This window comes from Carcharodon carcharias, chromosome 23, assembly GCF_017639515.1.
Source record: "Carcharodon carcharias isolate sCarCar2 chromosome 23, sCarCar2.pri, whole genome shotgun sequence".
In the NCBI taxonomy this organism is placed as follows: Eukaryota; Metazoa; Chordata; class Chondrichthyes; order Lamniformes; family Lamnidae; genus Carcharodon; species Carcharodon carcharias.
Window position 1 is genome coordinate 51,725,674 of NC_054489.1, and position 26,405 is coordinate 51,752,078.

Here is a 26,405-nt window from a genome sequence, read left to right on the forward strand (position 1 = left end):
GACAGCATCGGCGGAGAAGAAAAGAGTTCACGTTTCGAGTCCTCATGACCCTTCAACAGAACTAGGTGAATCCAAGGAAGGGGTGAAATATAAGCTGGTTTAAGGTGTGTGGTGGGGGAGTTGGGGGAGAGAAGTGGAGGGTGTGGTTGTAGGGACAAACAAGCAGTAATAGAAGCAGATCATCAAAAGATGTCACAGACAACAGAACAAAAGAACACAGAGGTGTTGAAGTTGGTGATATTATCTAAACAAATGTGCTAATTAAGAATGGATGGTAGGGCACTCAAGGTATAGCTCTAGTGGGGGTAGGGGAGCATAAAAGATTTAAAAATATTTAAAAATAATGGAAATAGGTGGGAAAAGAAAAATCTATATAAATTATTGGAAAAAACAAAAGGAAGGGGGAAGAAACGGAAAGGGGGTGGGGATGGAGGAGGGAAGTTGTTGAATTCAATATTCAGTCCGGAAGGCTGTAAAGTGCCTAGTCGGAAGATGAGGTGCTGTTCCTCCAGTTTGCGTTGGACTTCACTGGAACAATGCAGCAAGCCAAGGACAGACATGTGGGCAAGAGAGCAGGGTGGAGTGTTAAAATGGCAAGCGACAGGGAGGTTTGGGTCATTCTTGCGGACAGACTGCAGGTGTTCTGTAAAGCGGTCGCCCAGTTTACGTTGGTCTCTCCAATGTAGAGGAGACCGCATTGGGAGCAACGAATACAGTAGACTAAGTTGGGGCAAATGCAAGTGAAATGCTGCTTCACTTGAAAGGAGTGTTTGGGCCCTTGGACGGTGAGGAGAGAGGAAGTGAAGGGGCAGGTGTTACATCTTTTGCGTGGGCATGGGGTTGTGCCATAGGTGGGGGTTTAGGAGTAGGGGGTGATGGAGGAGTGGACCAGGGTGTCCCGGAGGGAGCGATCCCTACGTAATGCCACCGGGGGGGGTGAAGGGAAGATGTGTTTGGTGGTGGCATCATGCTGGAGTTGGCGGAAATGGCGGAGGATGATCCTTTGAATGCGGAGGCTGGTGGGGTGATAAGTGAGGACAAGGGGGACCCTATCATGTTTCTGGGAGGGAGGAGAAGGCGTGAGGGCGGATGCGCGGGAGATGGGCCGGACATGGTTGAGGGCCCTGTCAACGATCGTGGGTGGAAAACCTCGGTTAAGGAAGAAGGAGGACATGTCAGAGGAACTGTTTTTGAAGGTAGCATCATCGGAACAGATGAAACGGAGGCGAAGGAACTGAGAGAATGGGATGGAGTCCTTACAGGAAGCGGGGTGTGAGGAGCTGTAGTCGAGGTAGCTGTGGGAGTCGGTAGACTTGTAATGGATATTGGTGGACAGTCTATCACCAGAGATTGAGACAGAGAGGTCAAGGAAGGGAAGGGAAGGGAAGTGTCAGAGATGGACCACGTGAAAATGATGGAGGGGTGGAGATTGGAAGCAAAATCAATAAATTTTTCCAAGTCCCGACGAGAGCATGAAGCAGCACTGACGTAATCATTGATGTACCGGAGAAAGAGTTGTGGGAGGGGGCTGGAGTAGGACTGGAACAAGGAATGTTCCACATACCCCATAAAGAGACAGGCATAGCTGGGGCCCATGCGGGTACCCATAGCCACACCTTTTATTTGGAGGAAGTGAGAGGAGTTGAAGGAGAAATTGTTCAGTGTGAGAACAAGTTCAGCCAGACGGAGGAGAGTAGTGGTGGATGGGGATTGTTCGGGCCTCTGTTTGAGGAAGAAGCTAAGGGCCCTCAGACCATCCTGGTGGGGGATGGAGGTGTAGAGGGATTGGATGTCCATGGTGAAGAGGAAGCGGTTGGGGCCAGCGTACTGGAAATTGTTGATGTGACGTAAGTTGTCAGAGGAATCACGGATGTAGGTGGGAAGGGACTGGACAAGGGGAGAGAGAAGGGAGTCAAGATAACGAGAAATGAGTTCTGTGGGGCAGGAGCAAGTTGACATGATCGCTCTACCGGGACAGTTCTGTTTGTGGATTTTGGGTAGGAGGTAGAAGCGGGCCGTCCGAGGTTGGACGACTATCAGGTTGGAAGCTGTGGGAGGAAGATCCCCAGAGGAGATGAGGTCAGTGACAGTCCTGGAAACAATGGCTTGATGTTCAGTGGTGGGGTCATGGTCCAGGGAGAGGTAGGAGGAAGTGTCTGCGAGTTGACGCTCAGCCTCCGCGAGGTAGAGGTCAGTAGCCCTTCCTGTTTAATGTGCTGATGGTTTCAGATGCCCTGCTTTGCTGCCCACACTTTTTGAGCTATACCCCTGTCATCCTGATTGATTGCTGATGAGAGGCTGGATACCGATGTAACTTCTGAAATGTGAATGCTGGGACAGAAATAAGGGCTGGATTCTCTAATGCTCCTGAAACGAGAAAGCGCTTTCTACACCCTCATTTTCATCATAGCACCATCCTATTACAAACAGCAGTGTCAGTCCTGAAGCTCAAATTGCTAACTCCTCTGGGTTCTCATTAGACTTCTTTACAGGTTAATGATGGTCCCACAGATCAGTCGTGTGGAAATCACAGAATCAGAGAGGTTTATGGCACAGGAAGCCATTCAGCCCATTGTGTCTGTGATGGCACCTCAAGTGGATGTTGAAGCCTCTACAAACCTTTCCAACAGTGAGTTCCAGATTCCCGTTACCTCTTTAACTCTCCTCTGATAATTTTGCCAATTACTTTCAGTTTATGTCCTCTGGGTATTGACCTCTCTGTTAAGGGAAATAGGTCCTTTCCATCCACTCCATCCTAGCCTCACATAATTTTATACATCTCAATCAAATCCCCCCTCAGCCTCCTCTGCCCCAAACGAAACAACCCCAGCCTATCCAATCTTCCTCATAGCTAAAATTCTTCATCCTGATATCATCCTCATAAATCTCTGCTGTATCCTCTCTAGTGCATCACGTCCTTTCTATAATGCAGTGACCAGAACTATATGCAGTACTCTAGCTGTGGTCTAAATAGTGTTTCATACAATTCTAGCATAACCTCCCTGCTCTTATATTCTACATCTCAGTGAACAAAGGAAAGTATCCCATAGGCATTCTTAACCACCTTACCCTTAACTACCTCATGTCCTAGTCCTGCTACCTTCAGGGATCTGTGAACATGCACTCCCAGGTCCCTGGGAGTCCTTCTACACTTCTCTTCCCTTCCCTCGTTTACCCCCCACCAATAAATTATCTCACACTCCATTGGATTGAATCTGATTTGCCACTTATTCTGCCCACTGCTCCTTTCTTCCTCACTGTCAACTGCACGACCATTACTTGTAATTTTGGGGGATCTGAAAGTAGTTTTCAACAAAAGGCAAAATAGTGGAGAAAGTGGAACATTGAGGATGTGAGGATTCCGCAGCTCCGGCTGGGAATGATCGCGGGTCGGGCAGCATCTGGAACCCAGCGATGTCCATTGTACAGAGAAAAAAACACCACGGGTACAGCTTGACTACTTGTACATCCTGATGGAAAAATATAGGAGCAGGGGTGGGGGAGTGAGGGGTCAGGGATGGGGGTAGGGTGAGAGGCAGGGTGAGGAGCAGGAGTGTGTGAGGGGTGGAGAGGGTGAGGTGAGGAATGGGGTGGGGTGAGGGGTACGGGTGAGGGGTAAGGGTGAAGTGAGGGGTGGGTGTGAGGTGAGGGGGTGGTGTGTGACGGGCAGGGGCTGGGAGGAGGGAGGTGTATAAGGGGTGGGGTTGCACTGAAGGGTGGGAGAGTGAGGAGTAGGGAGGGTGAGGGGTGGAAGTGGGATGAGGCATGGGGGTAGTTGAGGGATGGGGCAGGTAAGGGATGGGAGTGGGTGACGAGTGGTTGAGGGTTGGGGTGGGTAGGGGTGGGGTTGTGTGGGGACCGGTGTGAGTGAGGGGTGGGAGGTGTCAGGGGCAGGGGGTGTGATGGGTGGGTGTGAGGGGGGGGTGTGAGGGGTGGGTGTGTGAGGGGGGGTGTGAGGGGGTATGTGGGGGGGGTGTGAGGGGGGTGTGAGGGGGGTGTGAGGGGGGGTGTGAGGGGGTATGTGGGGGGGGTGTGAGGGGGGGTGTGAGGGGGGTGTGAGGGGGGGATGTGGGGGGGGTGTGATGGGTGGGTGTGAGGGGGGTGTGAGGGGGGTGTGAGGGGGTATGTGGGGGTGGGTGTGAGGGGGGGATGTGGGGGTGAGTGTGAGGGGTGGGTGAGGGGGGGATGTGGGGGTGGGTGTGAGGGGGGGATGTGGGGGTGGGTGTGAGGGGGGTGTGAGGGGGGGATGTGGGGGTGGGTGTGAGGGGGGGATGTGGGGGTGGGTGTGAGGGGGGGTGTGAGGGGGGGATGTGGGGGTGGGTGTGAGGGGTGGGTGTGAGGGGGTATGTGGGGGTGGGTGTGAGGGGGGGATGTGGGGGTGAGTGTGAGGGGGGGATGTGGGGGTGGGTGTGAGGGGGGTGTGAGGGGGGGATGTGGGGGTGGGTGTGAGGGGGGGATGTGGGGGTGGGTGTGAGGGGGGGATGTGGGGGTGGGTGTGAGGGGGGTGTGAGGGGGGGATGTGGGGGTGGGTGTGAGGGGGGGATGTGGGGGTGGGTGTGAGGGGTGGGTGTGTGGGGGCGTGTGAGGGGGGGTGTGAGGGGGGGATGTGGGGGTGGGTGTGAGGGGTGGGTGTGAGGGGTGGGTGAGGGGGGGATGTGGGGGTGGGTGTGAGGGGGGGATGTGGGGGTGTGAGGGGGGGATGTGGGGGTGGGTGTGAGGGGGGGATGTGGGGGTGGCTGTGAGGGGTGTGTGAGGGGGGTGTGAGGGGGGTGTGAGGGGGGGATGTGGGGGTGGGTGTGAGGGGGGGTGTGAGGGGGGGATGTGGGGGTGTGAGGGGGGGATGTGGGGGTGGGTGTGAGGGGTGTGTGAGGGGGGTGTGAGGGGGGGATGTGGGGGTGGGTGTGAGGGGGGGTGTGAGGGGGGGATGTGGGGGTGTGAGGGGGGGATGTGGGGGTGGGTGTGAGGGGGGGATGTGGGGGTGGGTGTGAGGGGTGTGTGAGGGGGGTGTGAGGGGGGGATGTGGGGGTGGGTGTGAGGGGGGGTGTGAGGGGGGTGTGAGGTGGGTATGTGGGGAGGGTGTGAGGGGGGGATGTGGGGGTGGGTGTGAGGGGTGGGTGAGGGGTGGGTGTGAGGTGGGTGTGAGGGGTGGGTGTGAGGGGTGGGTGTGAGGGGTGGGTGTGAGGGGTGGGTGTGAGGGGGGTGTGAGGGGGTATGTGGGGTGGGTGTGAGGGGGGTGTGAGGGGGGGATGTGGGGGTGGGTGTGAGGGGTGGGTGTGTGGGGGTGGGTGTGAGGGGTGGGTGTGAGGGGGGTGTGAGGGGGGGATGTGGGGGTGGGTGTGAGGGGGGTGTGAGGGGGGGATGTGGGGGTGGGTGTGAGGGGGGTGTGAGGGGGGGATGTGGGGGTGGGTGTGAGGGGGGTGTGAGGGGGGGATGTGGGGGTGGGTGTGAGGGGTGGGTGTGAGGGGGGTGTGAGGGGTGGGTGTGAGGGGTGGGTGTGAGGGGTGGGTGTGAGGGGTGGGTGTGAGGGGGTATGTGGGGTGGGTGTGAGGGGGGTGTGAGGGGGGTGTGAGGGGGGGATGTGGGGGTGGGTGTGAGGGGTGGGTGTGAGGGGTGGGTGTGAGGGGTGGGTGTGAGGGGGTATGTGGGGTGGGTGTGAGGGGGGGATGTGGGGGTGGGTGTGAGGGGGGATGTGAGGGGGGTGTGAGGGGGGTGTGAGGGGGGGATGTGGGGGTGGGTGTGAGGGGGGTGTGAGGGGGGGATGTGGGGGTGGGTGTGAGGGGGGATGTGAGGGGGGTGTGAGGGGGGTGTGAGGGGGGGATGTGGGGGTGGGTGTGAGGGGGGTGTGAGGGGGGGATGTGGGGGTGGGTGTGAGGGGGGATGTGAGGGGGGTGTGAGGGGGGTGTGAGGGGGGGATGTGGGGGTGGGTGTGAGGGGGGATGTGAGGGGGGTGTGAGGGGGGTGTGAGGGGGGGATGTGGGGGTGGGTGTGAGGGGGGATGTGAGGGGGGTGTGAGGGGGGTGTGAGGGGGGGATGTGGGGGTGGGTGTGAGGGGGGGATGTGTGGGGGCGTGTGAGGGGGGGTGTGAGGGGGGTGTGAGGGGGGTGTGAGGGGGGTGTGAGGGGGGGATGTGGGGGCGTGTGAGGGGGGGTGTGAGGGGTGGGTGTGAGGGGTGGGTGTGAGGGGGGTGTGAGGGGGGGATGTGGGGGTGGGTGTGAGGGGGGGTGTGAGGGGGGTGTGAGGTGGGTATGTGGGGAGGGTGTGAGGGGGGGATGTGGGGGTGGGTGTGAGGGGTGGGTGAGGGGTGGGTGTGAGGTGGGTGTGAGGGGGGGATGTGGGGGTGGGTGTGAGGGGTGGGTGTGTGGGGTGGGTGTGAGGGGGGGATGTGGGGGTGGGTGTGAGGGGGGGATGTGGGGGTGGGTGTGAGGGGTGGGTGTGAGGGGTGGGTGTGAGGGGGGTGTGAGGGGTGGGTGTGTGGGGGGTGTGAGGGGTGGGTGTGAGGGGTGGGTGTGAGGGGGGTGTGAGGGGTGGGTGTGTGGGGGCGTGTGAGGGGGTATGTGGGGAGGGTGTGAGGGGTGGGTGTGAGTGGGGAATGTGGGGGTGGGTGTGAGGGGTGGGTGTGAGGGCAGCTGATCTGCAACCATCAGTTGCTCACCTTTGTTTTACAGCAACAACTGATATTTATATGGCACCTTTAAAATAATGAAACATCCCACAAGATGCTTCACAGGAACATTATAAAACAAAACCTGTCAGCCAGCCACATGGGGAGATATTGGGCCAGATGACCAAAAGCTTGTTCAAAGAGGTTAGGTTTAAGGAGAAAAAACAGAAAATGCTGGAAATACTCAGCAGGTCAGGCAGCATCTGTGAGAGAGAAACAGTTTCTGCTTTTATTTTAGGTTTCCAGCATCTGCAGTATTCTGCTTTTCGATTAGACTTTAAGGAGTGTCTTAAAGACTGAGAGACTGAGAGACTGAGAGGCTGAGAGACACAGAGACTGAGAGACTGAGAGGCTGAGAGGTGTAGGGAGGGAATTCCAGAGCTTGGGGCCCAGGCAGCTGGAGGTACGACCGTCAATGGTGGAGTGATTAAAATTGGGGATGTGCAAGGGGCCAGAATTAGAGGGTTGTGAGGCTGGAGGAGATTACAGAAATACAGAGGGGCAAGACCATGGAGGGATTTGCAAAAAAGGACCTGAATTTTAAAATCAGCACATTGCTTGAGTGCAGGGGTGATGGGGGACAGCACTTTCTGCCAGTTCAAGCAAGGTAGCCAAGGTTTGGATGTCCTCAAGTTTACGGAGGATAGAATGTGGGCAACCAGCCAAGGATACATTGGAATAGTCATGCCCAGAGGTAATAAAGGCCTGAATGAGGGTCTCAGCAGCAGATGAGCTGAGAAAGGGGTAAAAGTAGGTGGTGTTACCGAGGTGGAAATAGACAGCCATGGTGATGACACCAATACGAGTTTAGAAGCTCATTTCGGGATCAAGATTGCAAACAGACTGGCTTAATCTCAGGCTGTTGCCAGGAAGAGGGGTGGACTCAGTAACTAGGGAATGAAGTTTGGAGCGAGGGCCAAAAACAATGGCTTCAGTCTTGCCCATATGTTTAATTAGAGGAAATTTCTGCTCACCCAGTTCTGGGTGTCCGATAAGCAGTTTGATTATTTAGCAACAGTGAAGGAGTTGAGAGAGGTGGTGAGGTAGAGCTGGGTATCATCAGTGTACATCTGAAAACTAACACTGTACCTTTGAATGATATCACCAAGGAGCAACATGCAGATGAGAAATAGGAGGGGTCAAGGATAGATCCCTGGGAGATACCAAAGGGAATAGGGAGAGAAGCCATTGCTAGTGATCCTCTGACTACGATTAGATGGATAAGAATGGAACCAGGTGAGAGCAGACCCAGCCAGCTGGGTAACAGCAGAGAGGGTGTCATGGTCAACAGTGTCAAAGACTGCAGACAGGCTGAGAAGGATCAGGAGGGAAAGTTTACCTGTTCACAGTCACACAGGATATCATCTGTGACTTTGATAAGAGTCATTTTGATACTGTGGCAGAGGCCGAAACCTGAGTGGAGGGATTGAAACATGGAATTCAGGAAAAGATGGGAAGGAATTTGGGAGGCAGCAACACATTTAAGGACTTTGGAGGACAAAGGGAGGTTAGAGATGAGATGGTAGTTTATGAGGACAGTGGGTTCAAGGATTTATTTTTGAGCAGGGTGATGACAGCAGGTTAAAGGAGAGAGGGACGACACCTGAAGAGAGACAACTGTTTACAATATTGGCTAACAGGAGGGAAGTTAAACCATGTTAGCATCAGAGGAAGCAAGACCCAGCTGAAGGTCCGGGATGGGGGATAGGGCTGGGGGGGAGGAGTGCACATGGGATGGAAATTGGGGTAAATTCGTGCTTTATATTAACATGGTTCTGCTTCCATCTGCTAGGATCTCAGTTCAGACCAGGTCAGAATGTGGATCTTGCCAATGGAGTGCCAGTTCCAATATAAGAAAGTTCAGATTATTTGAAGCATCATGTCTTCAGTTATGGTAAATGTGATATATTAAGTGAAAGACACCCAATAGCTCCATTGGGCTGGTCAGTGTCTGGTGTCTCAGTGAATCACTGCAGTTACCATCAACAGTGGGACTGCAGCATTGATTGCGCAGAATGAGGAAGGAAAGATCTTGCATTTAATCAGCACCTTTCATCACATCAGGACCATCCAATCACTTTACAGCCTATGAGGTAGGTTGCTCAGGACCATCCAATTACTTTACAGCCTATGAGGTAGGTTGCTCAGGACCATCCAATCACTTTACAGCCTATGAGGTGTTGCTTTATTGTGGACACTGGAGATTTGAAATAAAAACTGAAAATGCTGCAAAAACTCAGCAGGTCGGCCAGCATCTGTGGAGAGAGAAACAGAGTTAATGTTTCGAGTCCAATATGACTTCTTTGGAATTGAAGATGAGTCGTATTGGACTTGAAATGTTAACTCTATTTCTCTCTCCAAAGGTATTGTTTTGAACTGTTGTCACTGTTGTAATGCAACAAATACAGCAGCCCATTTGTGCACAGCAAGCTCCCAGAAATAACTATGATTATAACCAGACAACATGTTTTAGTGATGTTGGTTGGGGTATAAATGTTAGTCAGGATGCCGGTGAGTACTCCTCTGATATTCTTTGAAATAGTGCCAAGGGATCTTTTATATTCACCAGAAAGGGCAGAGTGGGCCTTGGTTTAGCGTCTCATCCAAAAGGCCATGGTACTGCTGTGCATGTCAGTCTGGATTTTTTGCTTAAGTCTCTAGAGTGGGATATGAACCCCTGACTTTCAGACACAAGGATGAGAATGCTCACACTGAAATCCAGCTGACACCTGAGAATTTTGAGGTTTTGTGGCAGTGATAAGGATTCAACAGACAGCCATTGAACCAATTCACAGCTCTGCCTGCTTCATGAGATAAACCAGAGATATTATGCAGTGACCAACTATATAATTACAATGTTTAACAACTGCCAGCAGAGAGCATAAACATGCTGAATGTAGATGGTAAACTGAGCACCATCCTGAGGCCCAAGATTACCAGGGACACAAACCACAGGTGAGCGATGGTAGGAGAGGGGATCTCAGGGTGGGGTTCATGGGGTGGGGGATTTGGCAGCAAGGACAAGGGGGTGACTTTCAGAGGCCCCCCTTCCAAATGCTGGGTCCCCTCCCCCCCACACATTTTTCGGATCTTGGCAGGGTTTTACTTTTTCGACTTCCTGCATGGCACCGTTTAAAGGCCCCAACTGGCGATGGGGTAAGAAGGCCGTCCACAAGCCATCCCACCAGAGAAGCAAATGGGAAAGGTGGGAAAGCTACAGGATCCATAACCACCACCCAGTACTCATCCCACCCAATTAAATGCCCTCCAGCCAGCAAACTTGCCATAGGGGAGAGCATTAAATTCCACCCAAAGGGACCAGCACAGCAGCATAAACACTGAGATAAAAGCAAAAAACTGCAGATGCTGGAAATCCAAAACAAAAATAAAAATACCTGGAAAAACTCAGCAGGTCTGGCAGCATCTGCAGAGAGGAACAGTTAACGTTTCGAGTCCATATGACCCTTCAACAGAACAGAGCATAAACACTGCTTCAGTTCCGTTCCACCAGGTTAACTAACCAGTGTCATTGGAGCCCTGCAAACACTGTAGCAATGGACAAAGACAGCACACAGGCGAGAGTGAGTTACAGACTCGAATCTAATCCAGGGTTCGTGGCATGGAGAGTAACAGATACCCAGGAGTGAGTTACAGACTCGAATCTAATCCAGGGTTCGTGGCATGGAGAGTAACAGATACCCAGGAGTGAGTTACAGGCTGGAATCTAATTCAGGAGTTCAGGTGATTTCTTCTTAGGCAGTCCCTTGGGTTTGAGGATGACTTGCTTCTACTCTGGTTCGGTGGGTTCTGAGGTAGCTGATGAGTCCAATGTGATCTGCAGGCTCTGTCACAAACAGGGAGGAGGTGCTCGAAGGGCTGGGTAGATGAAATGTTTTGGAGGCTTGTGCACACCCTCTGACACCTTGACTTCTCCTCTCCATGTTCCCGATGAAGTCTCTCGATGTGTTCAGTGCCTTCCTGAATAAACCTTCTCTATTTTGATTGGAGACAGTCCAGGGACTCCCAGGAGTCAATGGGGATGTTTAACTTCTGAAGGAATGCGGTGATGACATCCCTGAGGTGCTCCCTGGGAGTCTCCTGCTGTGACCAAGTTCTGAGTAGAGCAGTTGCTTTGGGAGTCTGGCGTCAGGCGTATGAACAGCCTGTCCCGCTCAGCGGAGCTGGTTTTGAATGATTGGTACCTCAATGCTGGGTGTGGGAGAGGATGCTGCTGTTGGCCTGTCTTTCTCACCAATGGATTTGGAGGACCTTGCGAAGGCAGCACTGGTGGTACTCCTCCAGCACTTCGAGGTGCCTGCTGCAGGTTACCAAAGTCTCCAAAGCATAGGGATCACCGCTCCCCGGTAAACCATGCCCCTAGCCTCCGCTTTGACATCCTGGACTAAAGTACTCTTTTCTGCAGTCAGCCGAAAGCTGGGCTGGCACGTTAGAGATGGTGATGAATTTTGTTGTTCATGTCCACCTTTGAAGCGAGGAGGTTTCATGGTTTATGCAGAATAACAGATACCTGGGATCGGTGATTGTGATGTCATTGGCTGCCAATCCCAAGGGGCCATGTTAGGTGGGGTCAGACTATGTATGCAATGAAGTTGAAATCAGATTTAGAGTGCAGGATTTGTGAATTTAGACTCGAGAGACACATGGAGGAGTTAAACTCATGCATTTTCCTCACCTGGTCGACAGCCTCAACTTATAAACTTGGGGGGCACTGAGCATGGCTGACCAGAGGTCACTCCTGCCCTTACCACCTGCCATAGGAGATTTGCATATTGGTAATCAAATTAATGTAAAAGCAAAATACTGCGGATGCTGGAAATCTGAAACAAAAACAAAAATAGCTGGAAAAACTCAGCAGGTCTGACAGCATCTACGGAGAGGAACACAGTTAACATTTCAAGTCCATATGACTCTTCATCAGAACTGAGGCAATATAGAAATGAGGTGAAATATAAGCTGGTAGAGGGGGGTGGGACAGGTAGAGCTGGATAGAGGACCAAATCAAATTGTTTGGCTGTGTTATGAACACACCTCCCTCAGCCATCAAGTCCTGGAGCGGGACTCAAACCCAGAGCTTGCGGCTCAGGGTCAGGGATGCTACCCTCTGCATCACAAGACTTCCTGTCAACATGGGAAGTGAGGTAAATAAGGTTGGTGAGCTGCAGGCACAAATAACCACGTGGGATTATGAGGGCCAGCATTCCCATTGGTTAGGTAACACATCAATCCTCACAACACTTGACCTTCCCAGGTAAATTGTGTATTTCCTGATTGGTTGATTGGACTGTCAGTTAAACAGCCTTTTCTCCCAGTTCGTGAGATACATCCACAGATACTGAGGGAAGTGAGAGTGGGGATTGTGGAGGCACTGGCCATAATTTTCCAGCCTTCCTTAGTCTCAGGGGTGGTGTCAAAGGACTGGGAAATTGCAAATGTCACAAGCTTGTCCAAAAAAACAGGTAAAGATAAACCCAGCACTATAGGCCAGTCAGCGTAACATCGGCAGTCGGGAAACTTCTAGAAATTATAATCCAGGACAAAATTAATAGTCACAAGGTCAAATGAGGTTAATTAAGGAAAGCCAGCACGGATTTGTTAAAGGAAAATCATGTTTAACTAACTTGCCGGAGTTTTTTGAAGAGGCAATAGAGAGGGTTGATGAGGGCAATGCTGTTGATGTGGTGTACCTGGATTTCCAGATGGCATTTGACACAGTGCCACACAACAGACTGAGCAAAGTTAGAGCTCATGGAATAAAAGGAACAGTAGCAACATGGCAATGGAATTGGCTGAGTGACAGGAAACAGAGAGCAGTGGTTAATGGATTTTTTTCAGGCTGGAGGAAGGTTTATAGTGGAGTTCCCCAGGGGTCAGTGTTGGGACCCTTGCTTTTCTTGATATATATTAATGACCTAGACTGTGGGGTGCAGGGCACAATTTCAAAATCTGAGGATGAAACAAAACTTGAAGGATTGTGAAGTGTGAGGAGGATAGTGTTGAACTTCAGCAGGTCATAGGAGGATGGTGGAATGGGCAGGCAAGTGACAGATGAAGTTTAATTTCAGCAGAGAAGAGTGAAGTGATTCATTTTGTTAGGAAGCACATGAAGAGACAGTGTAAAATAAAGGGTACAATTCTAATGGGGGTGCAGGAGCAGAGGAGCCTGCTTATATATGTGCATAAGTCATTTATGGTGGCAGGACAGTTGGAGAGAGCAGTTAATAAAACACACAGTATTCTAGGCTTTATTAATAGGGGCATAGGGTACAAGAGCAGGGAAATAATGTTGAACTTGTATAAGTCACTAGTTCGGCCTCAGCTGGAGTATTGCGTCCAGTTCAAGGTAACACACTTCAGGAAGGATGTGAAGACATTGGAGTGAGTGCAGAAAAGATTCATGAGAATACTTCCTGGGATGAAGAATTTCAGTTATGTAGGTAGATTGGGGAATTCGGGACTGTTTTTCTTGGAGGAAAGAATGTTGAGAGGAGAATTGATAGAGATGTTCAGAATCACGAAGGGTCTGGACAGAGTGGATAGGGAGAAACTGTTCCCGTTGGTGGAAGGATCGAGAACCAAGGGGCACTGTTTTAAGGTAATTGGGAAAAGGAGCAATGGCGACATGCGGAGAAACTTTTTTGTGCAGCTAGTGGTTAATATCTGGAGCATATTGCCTGAGAGTGTGATGGAGGCAGGTTCAATTGAGGCACCCCAGGGGGAATTGGATAATTATCTGAAAAGCAAGAATGTGCAAGTTATGGGAAGAAGATGGGGAAGTAGCACTAGGTGAATTACTCATTCAGAGAGCTGGTGCAAACACAATGGGCCGAATGGCCTCCTGTGTTGTAACAATTCTGTGAAGTTCCCTGATCTCCAATATTGGGCTAGATGTAGCTGACATCATCACAGTCCTAATTATGGACTCAATTTCAAGTGGGGAACACAGAAATGGCCGCAGTGATACATTGATCACGACTTTCCCAGAGTTCGCCAATTAAAAAGCTGCCACCAGTTAAGGATGATGGGCAGAGCAGGGAGCCAGGAAATCCAATCAAATGCAGTAATGTCAGACTGGTGTAAGGAGGAGCAGGGAAATGCACCTCAAGATGACGGCACTTTCTGAAAAATGAGAAGGTTGTAAAAAATGAGTGTAGGCACAGCCAGGTGGTCAAGGCAGAGAGGGAGCCCCTTCACAGGATGGCTTGCAACCTTCGCTGTGGCCCCTCTCATTGCCATGGCTCAAGAGGATGGGAGGGTATGCAATTAACAGAGGCCTTGCTGCCCCCCCCCCCAGCCTCCACCAGCTGCTCGGAGGCTGTCTCCAGGCAACACCGGGCCTCAGCCTCACTGGGATGTCCATCCGCCATTGGCAAGATTGATGTCACCAAATTGTCACAATTGGGCACTTAATTTAAGCCTAATTAGCTCCCAGCTGCTGCCAAGTGGATAGCCGGTGACAATCAGTCCCCCTGCCTCTGACAAGACCACTCAGACACAGGGAGACACCCCCACATGCGAGTCTTTAATATCGCTCATGATGTCACCATTAAACCCACCAGGAAAATTCAGCCCGTTGTTTTTAATCCCCTCTGGTTTTTACTCACAGAGCAACATCGGAAAGGACAACTCCAAACCAAGACACTCATTCAATAGCATCAGCTTAAAGGAAAGAAAGCCCACCTGTTTTAACTCCCTGAGGATTGGTAAACCTGAGCTCTGTCCGTGAAAATATTGTTTTCACTGCTGGGGCAGACTCAGCTTCTCTGTGGAAGAAACTGGCCTTATTTTTAGGAGGTTACTGGAATGGCTCAAAAGGGAATGCTGATGTGGAATCAGCTGGGGGAGTGGGGCATGGGGGGGCCGGGGGTGGTGGGGGGCCAGTGTTTGAAACCAGACTCCCCTTCCACACCCTCTTCCCTTGCCCCAAGAGAAAGAATACCGACAACTGACAGGGATGTGGAACGTGGAGCTGCAGTTAGTATTTCAGGACAGGTTTGCTGCCAGTTTGCCCTCTGGCACTATTTCAGGCATGTGGAGAAGCAGAAGAAATGTGAGTTGCTATTGGCATCAGTCTGAAGCATGAGGCCATTTTTAGCATTCTGAAACAGCTCACATGTTGCCTCCCTGCTCTGCCTGATCCAATCATATTTCATGTAAATAGTTTAAATCCTGCCTATAGCTTTTCATCCTGTGGTGGGATTGATTCTGTCAGTCTAGCTATTCTTGGCAAATATTTCTTCAAGGACTTCTATTCCCTTTTTCTGTAGGACAGCAGAGGTAACCTGGAATAAAGATAGTCTCAGAGTGCCAGAGTGGAGAAGGGTAAAACGTCATTTGTGTAATACACCAGATAAATATTGAAAGAAAACATTCATTAAAGATGCCTTTATATCAAGGTCTTCTACCCAGACATAACCCTAACCCATACCTTAATTGATACTATCGCTGCTCTCCTGCTCAGTGACTGCAGAGACCTATTTTTCCAGGGACTTTTGGAAATGTGGTGGATTTTGTGAAATTAGTAGTTACCAACTCTGCTTCAGCATATCCCAAAAGTTTCAGCTTTAGATATTTATTCTCTAGCATCTCACCTGGCCTCTCTTCGCCATTTAATCAACTTCAAACTAATAAACAAAGTGTTCAAAGAAAACTTTAAAAGTACTCCATACCTTGCAACTACTATGATCATTTCCTGACTGTTCCTGACAATACAGACCCAAAGATTCATGTTTAACTCCTGGAGACTTTGGGGCAATCCAGGAGGGTTGGGAACTCCAGCAGTGAGTGCAAATCTAAATAGGGGAGTGGTCCTGGTGTCGCTCTGCCTAAACCAGGCCCATGAGCTCGAGATCCTTTGGCAGTCCCTGGTAAACTGAAAGGCCCAGGCCAGTGTCTCAAGGAGGCCTCCCTTTGATGAGGTGTGTCATCAGTCTGACTTCAAATCAATAAATGTTGATAATTTCTTCCCTTTTTGTTTGGCTTTGGAGAAAATCATAGTTTCTTTAGGGGAAGGAAGTGATTCCTAGGCAGGCTGGCGGGACGCTCAGGGCTCTTTGATTGATGTTTTAGCTGAAACTGGATTTTAAATCATGATTTTGGTTGTTTAGGCACCTTTGGAAATTAGTGTTTCCTTTAAGTCTGATCCTATTTAAGGAGTGTCTTGGTTGGGAGTTGATTTGTCAGATGTACACATACCTGGTGATGTTTGTCATTGCAGAGCTTAAGTTAGTGTCTGTCAGCTTTAGAAAATAGTTACTGCAGTTTGAGAGTAAACCCACGGCACTGTTAATGGATCACCCTGCTTCCACAGGATATGTGGACCCATGGCAACAAAACCTTTGCAATAAAGTATATTACATTGTGCATGTGGCCAACAATGGATTGCAGGGAAAACACAGGGCGTCACATTCAGGATCATTTCAGTGTCCAAGGAGCTGACTTGGATATAGTTTGACTGCTACTGGTCACCCACTGGCATCTTCTCTGTTTCTCATGTATGAATCCAGACTGTGTGATTCAGTGTAGTATCTACAGAGCAGAGAGAAAACTGTTCCCACTGGTGGAAGGATTGAAAACCAGAGGGCACAGATTTAAGGTAATTGGCAAAAGAAGCAATGGAGACATGAGGAAAAACTTTTTCAAGCAGTGAGCAGTTAAAGTCAGGAATACGCCGCCTGAGAGTGTGGCAGAGGCAGGTTCAATCAAGGCATCAAGAGGGAATTGGATTATTATCTGAAAAAGAAGAAAGCAGGAGAGGGCAAGAGGGTGGCACTAGGCGAATTACTCATTCGGGGAGCCGGTGCAGACACAATGGGCTGAATCTTGCATGCTGTAACAATTCTGTGTTTCAGTTTTACTATGGAGTGCATCCCATCAGTTTGTTTCTGTCTTCATTCACAGGCTGTAATTGTGCAGCTTCTAATAGGAGGTGATTGGTGATAATTAGAAGTGAAAATGCCATTGTCCCACTTGTCTTTTTAGATCCAGAGTAACCAAGGCCCTTGTACTCAAACAATGCTCCCAGCTCAGATCAGCTCAAACATTATTCCCCCAATCACTCAGTGGGTTTATCCAGGGCTTACTGAGCTATACACACTCCACAAAGAACTCAGGTTCTATCCCTGGTCAGGACTGAGCTCATCCAGGGCTTCTGGGTTACAGAGAGGAAATATCAGCCTGGATTGCTGCTCCTGCTGGTTATCCAGACCTCAGCATCATCCCCTTCCCAGGTGGACAACCTCTCTGTGGAGGTGACAGGTAAGGAGAACCTTAGCCTTGTGATTCCACCCACTCCTGCTCATACAAACAAACACATAAGGAGCAGGAGTAGGCCACTCAGCCCCTCGAGCCTGCTCCATCATTGAACAGGATCATGTCTGATTTGATTGTGACCTCATTCCCACATTCCCTGCCTACCCCCAATAACCTTTCACCCCCTTTGTTAATCAAGAATCTATCTAGCTCTGCCTTAAAAATATTCAAAGACCCTGCTTCCACCACCTTTTAAGGAAGAGAGTTCCGAAGACTCACAAACCCTCTGAGAAAAAAATTCTCCTTATCTCTGTTGTGCCAACATAATCTGTGGAAACAAAGCCCAGCAACGTTTTGAGTCTCTAAAAACGGCAACTACATTTTGAGTGCTATACTTTTCGTAATCTAGGTTGTCACTTCAGTCAGTTTTGAGGCAGTGCTGCACTGCCACAGGTGCCATCTTTTGGATGAGAAATGAAACCTTTGCTGCTCTGTCTGCCCACCCGAGTGAATGTTAAAGATTCAGTGGCACTATTTCAAAAAAGAGCAGGGGAGTTCTCCCCAGTGTCCGGGCTAATATTTATCCCTCAATCAACATCACAAAAACAGATTATCTGTGGTCATTATCACATTGCTGTTCGTGGGAGCTTGCTGTGAACAAATTGGCTGCCACATTTCATGCAACACACAACAGTACGTTCAAAAGTATGAAGCAGTTTATTGGTTGTAAAGTGCTTTGGGATATCCTGTGGATGTGACAGGTGCTATATAAATACAACTCTTCCTCATTTTCACATGTTATAATGAGAGCCATCGACACTGCAGCCCTATGTTTCCTGTTCTACACATGCATTGCACTCAGTAAACTAGATTGAGATGTATAAATAGAACTGCTGTTCAAAGCAGCTGAGACAGGTAGTGAGGAGTTCCTGGCCTGAGGGGTACAGAGTTTCAGAAGCAATTTCTGCAACATTTTTTGCAGACATATTTTTCCATTTTGCCTCCACACACCTGGACTTGATACTCATTGCTCCAGACAGGATAAGAACTCATTTCTATACCCACACTCATCCCTGAGGGACCTCAGGAGCAGTGCAGGGTGGAACAAATGAGAGAATGGGTTCCACTCATTCCCCCATGGAAGATCCAGGCAGCATGGGTCATATTGGAGCCTTACTGAGGGGGATCTTTATTCAAAGGGTATGTTTCACTAATGAGACAAGAGAACCACAATGAAAGCTTGAACTTACAAAGCACCCTGAATGTAGAAGGTGCTTCATAGAAGCGTTACCAAAACTAAATGGAGACTGAACCAAAGAAGCAACTGTTAGGTGGGGTGATGAAAGAGACTGATTTCATTGAGAGATTATGAGGGGCAGGGACAGGGAGAAGCTGTTCCCCTTAGTTGAAGGGTCAGTCACGAGGGGGCAAAAGTTCAAGGTGAGGGGCAGGAGGTTTAGTGGGGATGTGAGGAAAAACCTTTTTACCCAGAGGGTGGTGACAGTCTGGAATGTGCTGCCTGGGAGGGTGGTGGAGGAGGGTTGCCTCACATCCTTTAAAAAGTACTCGGATGAGCACTTGGCACATCATAACATTCAAGGCTATGGGCCAAGTGCTGGTAAATGGGATTAGGTAGGTAGGTCAGGTGTTTCTCATGTGTCGGTGCAGACTCAATGGACCGAAGGGCCTCTTCTGCACTGTGATTCTGTGATTCTGAGAGCCTTTCAACAGGAGAGGGAGCTAGCGAGGGAAAGGATCAGAGGCTGCCAATCCTGCAGGGTGGGGACACGGTGCTGAAGGTACAGCCAGTGGTGTAGCGGAGGGAGGGGGTTGTACCAGAATTGGAGAAATGGGTTTGTCAGGGGTTTTAGAGCCAGAGGAGATTACAGGGATAGGGAGGAGTGAGGCCATGGAGGGATTTAAACATGAGGATGAGAATTTTAATGACTGGATCAGCAAGGATAGGGCTGAGGATATGGGCAGCAGAGTCAGCTGCTGCATGAGGAGTTGCTGTCACACACATTTAATCACACTGTGATGAGGAGCTCTCAGTGTCATAGGATCCAGGAGTACTGGGAGGAGGTTTCCATGATACACAGCGACAGGGGAGCACAGCTCATCATCAGCATTTCCTCATCTATGAAACACAGCCTGGAAACTTAGCACTTTCCCCCCAGCTATTTATCTTACTACACAACAATTCATCAGCCTTCTTTGGCCCAAAGGTGATTTTCACTTGAGTGATTAATTCTGTACAGAATAAGTGTCCCCTCTCCTACATTAAACTCCATGAAAAGGATATCAATGCAATAGGGACAAAGTGAACACAAGCTAACTGCTCTCTCCTCAATCCATGGGCTCAGAAGTCAGCTCTACGCTGACTTGAGAAGTGGCTGAATCAGGCACTTGGCCTCTATCCATTGGGCCCTGGTGGATGGAGAAGATTGGTGACCTTCATTCATCTGTTGTACACACTCATCTTACAAAGTCCTGGGATGATGGTGACCATTTAGTTCAAAATTGCAAATCTTCACCTGCTGCACATACACAATTCTGGTCATTTGAAGTCTTTCATTGCATCAACTCAGTGATAGAAGTTATTATTATTGTGAATTCTTATGTAACTCAAGCATCAGACTAAAGTATAGCAAGTGCCTCCTCCAATAGGCTGCCTTATCTTAGTTAATGTTGCTCCCCAGCCCTGCAGACAAGCCAGTAATGAGCATCATAGTGCTCGATGGGACCAATAAGATTTGCTGAGAGGTGGATCTGTCAAATAAGGAACCACTCAACTAACAACACAAATTTAGACACTTTCTGTATCCAGGGCAACTCAGTTTTCTTTAATCTTTCACGGGATGTGGGTGTCTCTGGCTAGGCCAGTATTTATTGCCCATCCCTAATTGCCCTTGAGAAGATGGTGGAGAGCTGCCTTCTTGAACCGCTGCAGTCCATTCCTCCAGCAGGTGAGAGCTGACAGGTTGATGATCAAACACCTCATGCCACTCAGGCACTTAGCTTGACAGCGTTGGGGCTTCCCTGGCATCAAGGACCCTGATGTCAAGTCCCTCTAACGGACACTGAGTGCCTTTGAATGAGGGATGCCCCCTGCATGGGTTTCTTGTCATGCTCCCCACGTGTCAGGTTTCCCACCTGCCGCTGGGTTAACAGCAGCAGTGAAAGGGCAGTGGGGGTGAGAAGGCCTTCCATGGGCCTCCTACCTGATTAAATGGCCCCCACCACCAAACTCACCCGGGGGGGAGGGGGGGTGAAGGCATTAAATTCACCCATTCACACACTTTCACTCACACACACAAACGCTCACAAACACTTAGATAAACACTCTCACACTCAGGTACACAAACGCTCACACACACTCACACACACACACACTCACACACAAATACACATACCACACATACACACAGACAAATTTACATGAACAGATACATTCACAGAAACACACACCCACTCACACACTTGCACAAATACTCTCACAGTCAGGTACAGAAACACTCACACAAACACACACACACACCTCCCCCCCCCCCCCCACCGCCACACACACAAACATCTCCCCCCCACACTCAAACACTCACACCACCCCACCCCCCCACTCACACACCCCCACCCCCAACAACCCCCCCGCCCCCCCGCCACCGACACACACACACACATACACACACACAACACTCACACAGTGGTACATCACACACAGACACACTTACACAAACACACACACACGTGCACACACTGGCATGCACACTTACAAACCCTCACAGAAGCACACACACACTCCACAGACACTCTCAGAAATTCCACACATTAATACTCTCCCCCGAGGTGAGTTTGGAGGCAGGGGGCATTTAATCGGGTAGGAGGGCACTGTCTTCCCACCTCTGCCCCAATTAAATCTGAGGCAGGAAGGCTCATGAACATCCATCCTGCCCTGCCTCCAGTTAATGCCCATTTAAGGGTCTCATCCCACCCTCACTGGGATTGAACCAGTGGTGGATGGGGCGGTCATCGTGTGGGAAGCCTGAAAAGCACACGGGCTCCCGGGGGCAGGGGTCCCTTGTTCAAAGACAACCAGTGCCTCATCAAGGAACCCGGCATTGGGAAGGGGGTACCACTGAGAGGCAGCCCCTGCTCTTGCTGCTGAGCCTCCCCCACCTCCCCAAGTCTCCCATGATTCCCCACTGCACCCTCACTCACCTGTGGCCTGGGACCCTTGCAATCCGAGGCTTTTCCTTGGGTGCATTGCTGGCAGCTGCCACCCCTCCTGCTGGCTGCCCCTGCAATGCAGCAGCTCTCAGGGGAGGTGGGATCTCTGCTCCCAGAGTCCTTAAACCTGGGGAAGACCTGTCGCCAGCCACTTAAGCCCCTGTTTGGCCCTCAATTTGAGAGGCCCTCCCCAAAGAAGTGAGGCGAGGCTCTCCAGGCAGGACAGGCAGGACAGGCAAGATCCCCACTGCCTCAATTAAATACCACCCATACAGCCAATGTGTAGAGAGAGCCTTTCATTAGTGTCTCAGATAAATCTCAGTCATCTCTATTACCTCCTTCAGCAATGTGACAAATCCAAAACAAACAAATTGGAAGAGCAAGAGATCGAGGAGTTCTGCAAGTTTCTGATGCAGCGATCAGAATTGGAGGAGATCTTTAACTATTACTCAGGAGAGGACCAGATCCTGACTGTCAGTGAGATGAAGAATTTCTTAAAGGAACAGAACGAAATTGCCACTGACGAAAATGTAGTGGCGATTATACACAAATTTGAGCTGAATGAAACAGGTATGGGAAATCTTCACCTTTCTATTGTTTACAGTGGGTTCACAGCTGTACAGCTGTTAATAATAATGCTTTGATTTATGTAGCCCTGTCCTGTCAAAACTTCTCAAAGTGAATATTTTGTGCAGTGCGGAAACTACTTCCAGGTAGATGAATGTAGTGGCCACTTTGCACCAACAGCCTGGTGAAGGATGTCCTGTCTGTTTTTACATGCTGACTTTAAAGCTTAGGAGGACTTCACTGTGAACCTGAACCACCTGAGCAGAACCTGGGAAAGGGAAAGTCAATAGAAAGCCATTATAGTATCAGGCTGTGGGTTTCCTAGGATACCCTGAACCTCACAGATCCAAGTCAATCTGCAGCCATCTGAGAGACAGAGAACAGGAGATAAAGGCAACCAGTTCTGCATCTGAAGCAGAGAAAATGCTAACTCTTTTGGAAGATTCACCTAGTTCAAGCTTGAATCAGTATAGCCCTCACAGTGAGAGTCAGTTCTGAGATTAAAAGATAGCTGGCTGGGAAAGAGAAAATGAAGCAAGCCATCTTAAGCTGAAAATCACTTTGGGCAGGCTCCTGGAGAATGAAGTGTCCACTTAAGGAACAGAATAAAATATAACTAGTATAACTAGAGGGAGATTTTCCATTGTGTTCAAAACTAAATGGGGAATTTCTTGACTGTAGTTTAGCCTATCAGCTCACCTAATGAATAATGTTTAGACAATGTTGCTTTTAGTTTGTTTGTTACAGTAAAACTCTTAAAACTTGAAATCTTGTTGTGTGACCCTTCTAGTCAATCACTGGAAATTCAAATGTCTTTTTAAAAGTTATCAGTCTGTATGGGGATTGTAAAATATGACATTAGCATCCTGGGAAATTTTGCTACTGTATAATTGTAACTTGTTGCTGTTATTACTTCCTGTTCCAACTCAAACAGAAATGAGATAAATGATCAGTTATTCTGTTTTTGACGGTGTTTGTTGAAGGGGAATATTGATCCAAGCAAGTATTAAAGGCACTTTTCGTTGGTTCAGTCATTGGGCCAAATTTTTGTGAAGGAGATGGGAAACATAAGTCGGGAGGGATCCTGTCTCCGACCACCCATCTCCATTAAGGAAGGCGGGGAGGTGGAGTTGGGATGGAGTTGGGCCCAAGGCAGCAATGGAGGGGGTGGATAGTGAGGCAGGCTGGATGGCCCACCTCTGTTTACTAGGAGATCAGCCCAGTTGTAATCGTGAATGTCAGGCTCTCAAGCCCTCACCCTCTCTCCTTCCGCCCACCTCCATGTCCCCATGCCCCCTCCTTGCACCTTTATACCTTCCATGCCCTCTCATATTTCCCTTGCCTTTCATATTCCTTATGCCTCCTCCATGCCCTCCATTCATCCTGCATACCCACTCTCTCAGTATCCACTATATGCAGAACCAACGAGCTATTGGCAGGTCTGACAAGCCTTTGAAATACTTATCTGGCACAATAAGCAAGGAGGCTTTGAAAATTTCCTTTGAAAACATCTGTGCAGCTTACAACTTTAGAAAGGTGTCAATCAATCACAGCCATTCACAATGGCATTGAAAAATTCTTCAAAGAAAGATCTGGTTTTTACAAGATAATAAAGATTTAATTCAAAAAGTGAAAGCTGTATAACAGATCCCTGATGAAAGGTAAGTGGATTAGTCATTCATGGAGCTCAGCCAAGCATTCAAAATGAGGCCATCTAGCAACTGGATCAACAGAAGCAGTTAGACCAGAATGTTTTTCAGGGTATGTTCAATTGCTGGGTTTTTTTTGGTTCCTCACATGGGACTAGGGCTTTCTCTTGGTTCAAGACTCATCTGAAAAGCGATAAACCACGTCTACTGATGAAACAGTGCCAACACCATCAAAATTGTGGGGGCTTTGAATTACCTGACCCTGAAATGGAGCCGTCAAGGGCAAGATGCAGCTACCCACACCTTTATCCCACGGTGGCCAAAATTGCCTAATGGGAATGGGTACGAGAATCCCAGAATCAGCTTCTGCCGGCCATTCTTAAAGGCCTCCGGACTCAAGCCAGCTTCACAAAAATCCGGGCAAGTAGCGCACTTCCGTCCCACAATCATGACCTGAGCATAAAATCTAGACTGACATTTCAGTGTAGTCCTGAGGGACTGTTGCATTGTCAGAGGCATTGTCTTTTGGACACCCTCTCAGTTGGACCCATGGCGTTCTTCAAAGAAGAGGAGGAGAGCTCTCCACTGTGTCCTGGTCAATATTTAGTTCTTGATCAACATCACCGAAATTGATTATCTAGTCATTATCTTATTGATGTTTGTGGGATCTTTCTGTGCAACATGGTTGCCGCGTTTCCTAAATTACAGCAGCGACTACACTTCAAAAGTACTTTGTTGGCTGTAAAGCGCTATGGTCGTGAAAGGTGCTGTATAAATGCAAATCTTTTTTTCAGAGAGATCCTGATCGTTTAAGAGTCAATAAAAGGGCGATGTTAAATATTCCTAATTTGTTATAAGTGAAAACACAGAAAGGGCAGGAGAGTGAATGAATGAATGAGGTGTTGAGTGACTGATGCAGTTGCTGTTTGATTGAGGTGATTCCTCAATCCCCAAAACTGGGGTAGGGAGCATGGAATGGAGAATGGTGGGGTAGAGTTATAGTCCTCTCTCCAGCATGGTTCACTGCTTGCTCTTAGCATTGGCTAACGGAATCGGAATTTACATTTCTACTTCACACAGGTTAATCAGAGACTGGGGGATTTTATGTAGGTTGTGCTAAGACAGCTGTATTTGGGTGTGTTTTACTGGGAGTATATCCTGATGTATTACTGTGTATTAAGGAATTGATTTATGATTCACTTCTTAAAGATTATTTAATATTGAAATATCCAAAGTTAATTGAGCATAGAGCCTGTGCAATAAAACTTAAACTGTTAGAGAACAGCGCTTAAAATAAAAACAGAAAGTGCTGGAAATACTCCACAAGTCCAGTTGCATCTGTGGAGAGATAAACAGAGTTAATGTTTCAAGTCCAGTATAACTACTTTAAAACCAGGCCTGGTGATGGCTTGGTCAGGCACATCCCTGTTTTAATGTAAGTTAGTTGGACCTTTATTGAATCTTATATATTTATATAAACTCCCTCCATGTTCACTTTTTCTCTCAGCCGCTCTTTGTAACAATCCATATATTTGTACATTATCTGATTATAAAACTCCAAATAAGGAGAATTTAGTGACCTTGTTGATTATAAATAATTGCAATTTTCCCTACATGATGATTTCTTTTTCCATTGGGCTAATGACATTGATATAACTCCTGTACTGTGGTATTCTTGTTATACATAATTACTGTTCTAGCAACTGAAAGCTTTAGTAATAGCTCTGATTCTGATTACATGGTGTTTGTGATGGTGTTCCCTTGCATATGCTGCCTTTGTGCTACTAGGTAGTACAGAAACAAGGTCAGCAGACACATGGGAACACTGCAAGTTCCCATGCAAGTCACACACCATCCTGACTGGGAAATATATTCACTGTCGCTGGGTCGAAATCCTGGAACTCGCTCCCTAACAGTACTGTGGGTGTACCTACACTACATGGACTGCAGCGGTTCAAGAAGGCAGCTCACCACCACCTTCTCAAGGGCAATTAGGGACAGGTAATAAATGCTGGTCTAGCCAGCGATGCCCACATCCAGTAAAATAAATTTGAAAGAAGTAGAGGTTCCCGCTGCTTGCAGTTGGGAAGCACAATCCGCCCTCAATCTATCGCCAGCTTAATAACCAACCTTCACCCCCCCCTCCCTTGGGAAACTGAACATTTGCCTCCCACTCCAGTAAGTGCCCTACTCGCCTCTTTTCCCACTCTTGGGAACTTCACAAGCTTCTGCCTCAGTTCCGCTGTCTCCCATAGAACTGCACAGTTCCGAAGAAGAATCATATCGGACTCGGAACGTTAACTCTTGCTCTTGCCAGAGATGCTGCCGGGCCTGCTGAGCTTTTCCAGCACTTTCTGTTTTCATTTCAGACCTTCCTTTTTGGCTGAGGTAAAGCAGATTGCTCAGTCATTATTCATCCAGCTCTGCATTAATGATCAAAATGGATTTCTACCCATTGGATTTTATTTCCAGCAATTAAGAAAACGTATCACTAACTAAGGCCTTAACTACAACACAGCTGTGTGACTGTTGTCCTTTTTCAAGATGGTTGTGTGCCTTCAAGGCCAAGTATAGTTTGTTCCTTTGAGCTAATGCAGCGATTCCTGTTGTTCACATCCCACAATGCAACGTGGTGTTGGGCACTGACAATTCACAATGAGAGAGCCCAGAATAAAAATGTTTCACGTTTGACCATTTCCCTTTTGGCAAAAGCAATCCTCATGAAAGAGCAGCCACACAGAGGATATGTTGGCAGTCATAACACCTAAAAATGATTCATTCATTTGAAAAAAGTACCACAAGCTGATGATTAAGAGTAAGTGGAAAAATTTAACACACAAGTCCCGACAACCATGGGAAATTGCACAAGGATGAATTGGGCCAAGTGACAGAGATGGAGAAAAATACAGTAGAGACCAAAGAGGGGAGGAATCACAGGGCAGAATTTTCAGGTCAGCGTGCATGGGCGGGTCCGACACGCCAACGTCTACAATGACATGTGATGACATCAGGCATGTGTCCTGACATCATCGCGT

General features: G+C 48.9%; 1 protein-coding gene across 1 annotated transcript in view; it reads left to right on the forward strand.

Annotated features, from left to right (window-relative positions):
• LOC121269131 (1-phosphatidylinositol 4,5-bisphosphate phosphodiesterase delta-3-like) overlaps nucleotides 1–26,405 on the forward strand; it is a 195,189-nt gene that overhangs the window by 68,454 nt on the left and 100,330 nt on the right. The window contains exon 5 of the mRNA XM_041173618.1: nucleotides 21,499–21,724. Coding sequence (XP_041029552.1) covers nucleotides 21,499–21,724 — 226 coding nt within the window. The remainder of the gene's footprint in view (nucleotides 1–21,498; nucleotides 21,725–26,405) is intronic.